Source organism: Myotis brandtii, unplaced genomic scaffold (genome assembly GCF_000412655.1).
Source record: "Myotis brandtii unplaced genomic scaffold, ASM41265v1 scaffold517, whole genome shotgun sequence".
Classification (NCBI taxonomy): domain Eukaryota; kingdom Metazoa; phylum Chordata; class Mammalia; order Chiroptera; family Vespertilionidae; genus Myotis; species Myotis brandtii.
Window position 1 is genome coordinate 1,056,047 of NW_005369706.1, and position 3,432 is coordinate 1,059,478.

General features: G+C 50.2%; 1 protein-coding gene across 1 annotated transcript; it reads left to right on the forward strand.

The window, feature by feature from the left end:
- Positions 1-284: 284 nt before the first annotated feature.
- LOC102264059 (nuclear pore glycoprotein p62) lies at positions 285-1,435 on the forward strand. The gene has a single exon (XM_005877409.2). It carries the CDS (start codon positions 285-287, stop codon positions 1,374-1,376), a length of 1,092 nt encoding a protein of 363 aa, XP_005877471.1. The 3' UTR covers positions 1,377-1,435.
- Positions 1,436-3,432: the final 1,997 nt, after the last annotated feature.

Sequence of the window (3,432 nt, forward strand, 5' to 3'; positions counted from 1 at the left end):
AAGAAACGCCCTAACCTTTGGAATAGAAATTGACAGGATTAAAATCAACTGGTATAAATACAGATGTAGCAGGAGAAATAAACACAACCTGGCTGGAGACCCTGGCTAGAACCTGGCTAGAGAACCTGGCTAGACTGCTGATCAACTGAACACTGTCTCCGTGTCATTCCTTCTTTGCCGACTCCATCCACACCTTTGGGAATCCCTGGACCTGCTGGGGTTGAACTCCAACAAGTGGCGCCCAACGTGTGGCACGAACCCACGACCCTGAGATTAAGAGTCTCATGCTCTTCTCGTTCACAGGTGGAAGCATGTCCCAGGCTGGGGGGACCTCCAGTTTCAGTATTGGCTCCATGGGGAGTTCGGCCCAGCCCACGACACTTGCTGGGTTGGCCTTCACTCCAGCCACACCAGCAGCCACTGGAGCAGGAACCACACAGCCAGCTGCTCCCGCACCCAGTGCTGTCACCACCAGTGCTGGACCCACACTCTTTGCTTCACTAGCTACTGCTCCAACCTCATCTGCTGCCACCGGGCTCTCCCTTGGTGCCCCAGCAACCACAGCTGGAACATCTGGGCCTGGAATGCTGGGCTTCAGCCTAAAGGTTCCTCTAGCAGCTTCTACCGCATCCACAGCTACATCCACCGTCACCAGCACCACCAGCACCAGCAGCTTCTCCTTGAATCTAAAACCCCTGGCATCAGCCAGGATCCCCAGCAATGCGCCCACTGCCATAACCGCTCCGTCTGGCCCCAGTGCAGCCACTGGGGTGTCCACCAGTCCCGTGATGACCTATGCCCAGCTGGAGAGTCTGATCAACAAGTGGAGCCTGGAGCTGGAGGACCAGGAGCGGCACTTCCTGCAGCAGGCCACCCACGTCAACGCCTGGGACCGCACGCTGATCGAGAACGGGGAGAAGATCATCACCCTCCACCGCGAGGTGGAGAAGGTGAAGCTGGACCAGAAGAGGCTGGACGAAGAGTTGGACTTCATCCTGTCGCAGCAGAAGGAGCTGGAGGACCTGCTGAGCCCTCTGGAGGAGTCCGTCAAGGAGCAGAGCGGGACCGTCTACCTGCAGCATGCCGACGAGAAGCGCGAGAAGACCTACAAGCTGGCCGAGAACATCGACGCACAGCTGAAGCGCATGGCCCAAGACCTCAAGGACATCATCGAGCACCTGAACACGTCCGGGGGCCCCGCCGACACCAGCGACCCGCTGCAGCAGATCTGCAAGATCCTCAACGCACACATGGACTCCCTGCAGTGGATCGACCAGAACTCGGCCCTGCTGCAGAGGAAGGTGGAGGAGGTGACCAAGGTGTGCGAGGGGCGGCCCAAGGAGCAGGAGCGCAGCTTCCGGATCACGTTCCACTGAGCCCGTGGCCGGGCCGCAGCGCCGCGGGTTCCCAGTGTGTTCAGTGGGGGAGTGTGCGGTTACTGTTTGTTAGCTTTTGTTTGCAATGAAATACTGTTTGGTTCTCTGTTTCTTTCAAACAGGTTTTTTGTACAATAAAGTTTAATCACAATTTTAAAAAATGAAAGTAGGGAAATCTGCACACCCTCCCCCTGCCCCAACATTCCACTGGCTATGAAAGAGGCCCAGAAGGACCAAAAATGAATATTACCAAAGAAAGTCTCATTCAATCCCCACAAAGGAAACAGATTTCTGTGTTTGTCCATACTTCCTTCTCTTGTAATGCCAAACTCTGCAGAGAGAGCTTTGCACATGTTCCCAGCATTCAGACAGTTTACATGTGCTTCTCATTCTCTTGCTTTTCTTGATAGCTTTGCTACATATATCTGCATCCCTGGACAAAAGTGTTTAGCTCTGTTTATTGTCTGTATTATTTTGCTGGGACTGTCATAACAAAGTACCACAAGCTGGGTGACTTAAACAATAGAAATTTTTTGTTTCACAGTGCTGGAGGTTAGGAGTCCGAGATGGAAGAGTTGGCAGGGTTCTTCTGAGGACTGTGAGGGAAGGAGCTGTTCCAGGCCTTTCTCCTTGGCTTGTGAACGGCCATCTTCTCCCTGTATCTATGTGCATTATTTCCTTCTAAGCATGTCTGTTTCTGTGTCCAAATTTCCCCTTTTTATAAGGACATCGGGCATATTGGATTAGGGCTCACGCTAATGACCTCACCCTAACTTAATTAACTCCTTAGAGAATTTGTTTCTACTAAATAAGATCACATACTGAGCTCTGGCCGGTTTGGCTCAGTGGATAGAGCGTCGGCCTGCGGACTGAAGGGTCCCAGGTTCGATTCCGGTCAAGGGCATGTGCCTTGGTTGCGGGCACATCCCCAGTGGGGAATGTGCAGGAGGCAGCTGATCGGTGTTTCTCTCTCATCGATGTTTCTAACTCTCTATCCCTCTCCCTTCCTCTCTGTAAAAAATCAATAAAATATATTTTTTAAAAAAAGATCACATTCTGAGGTACTGGAGGTTAGAACTTAAACATATGAATTTTAGGAGGGACACAATTCTACCCATTAAACTGTCACAAATAGGGGTTCTTAGGGAACTAGACTCTGAGATGGGGTTTAGCATCACAGTGTTTGTCAAGGCTTGTGCTTGGGATCAACATCTGGGAAAGACAGGGAAAGGGAGCAGGATCAGGCAGATGGAGGAGTCAAGTTGTGATGCAGACTCAGCAACTGCCTTAGCCGACCCCACAGGACACTCTGGAGCAACAATAGTCCTTTAGAATTGTCCCAAGTTGGGCCAAGATGGCCAGAGCTCTATACTATCACATCAATCAGTCATTAGACCTGGCCACCTTAGGAAAGGGCATGACCTTGGGCGAGAAAGCTCTCTGCAGTTGAAACAATCTCTGAAGGGACTGATGGTTGGGGCCAACAGCACTCCCAGCAGCCAGGGCAACAAGCCCTCAGTAAAGGGGGATCTATCTGGGCAGTGCTTCACAGAGCCCACCACACTAGCTTTGAATTCTATAAAAATGGAATATGTTTTTTGCAACTTGCTTTTCAAAATCTTTCACATATATTTTCAAACACGTTCAAAAGTAGAATAGTATAATTAACCCCTACATACCCATCATCTAGATACACGAATAATCAAGATTTCACAACACTTGCTCATCTCTTTATCTCTCTCTCCATTTCGCTCTCCCCCAGCTCTTTTTATTATGTACTGGTTTCAGGTATACAGCTTAGTGGTTAGACAATCACACACTTTACATAGTGTTCCCCTCAATATTTCCCATCTGGCACCATACATAGCTATCACTTTATTATTGACTATACTAGAGGCCTGGTGCATGAATTGGGGGCGTGGAGAAGGTTGGCTGGCCAGAGGGAGGGGATACGGGAGGTTGGCCAGCCACAGTGCACGTCATAGCGACAGGTCATTCTGGTCATTCAGGTCATTCCAGTCTTTCCAGTCGCTTGGCTTTTATATATATAGATTTC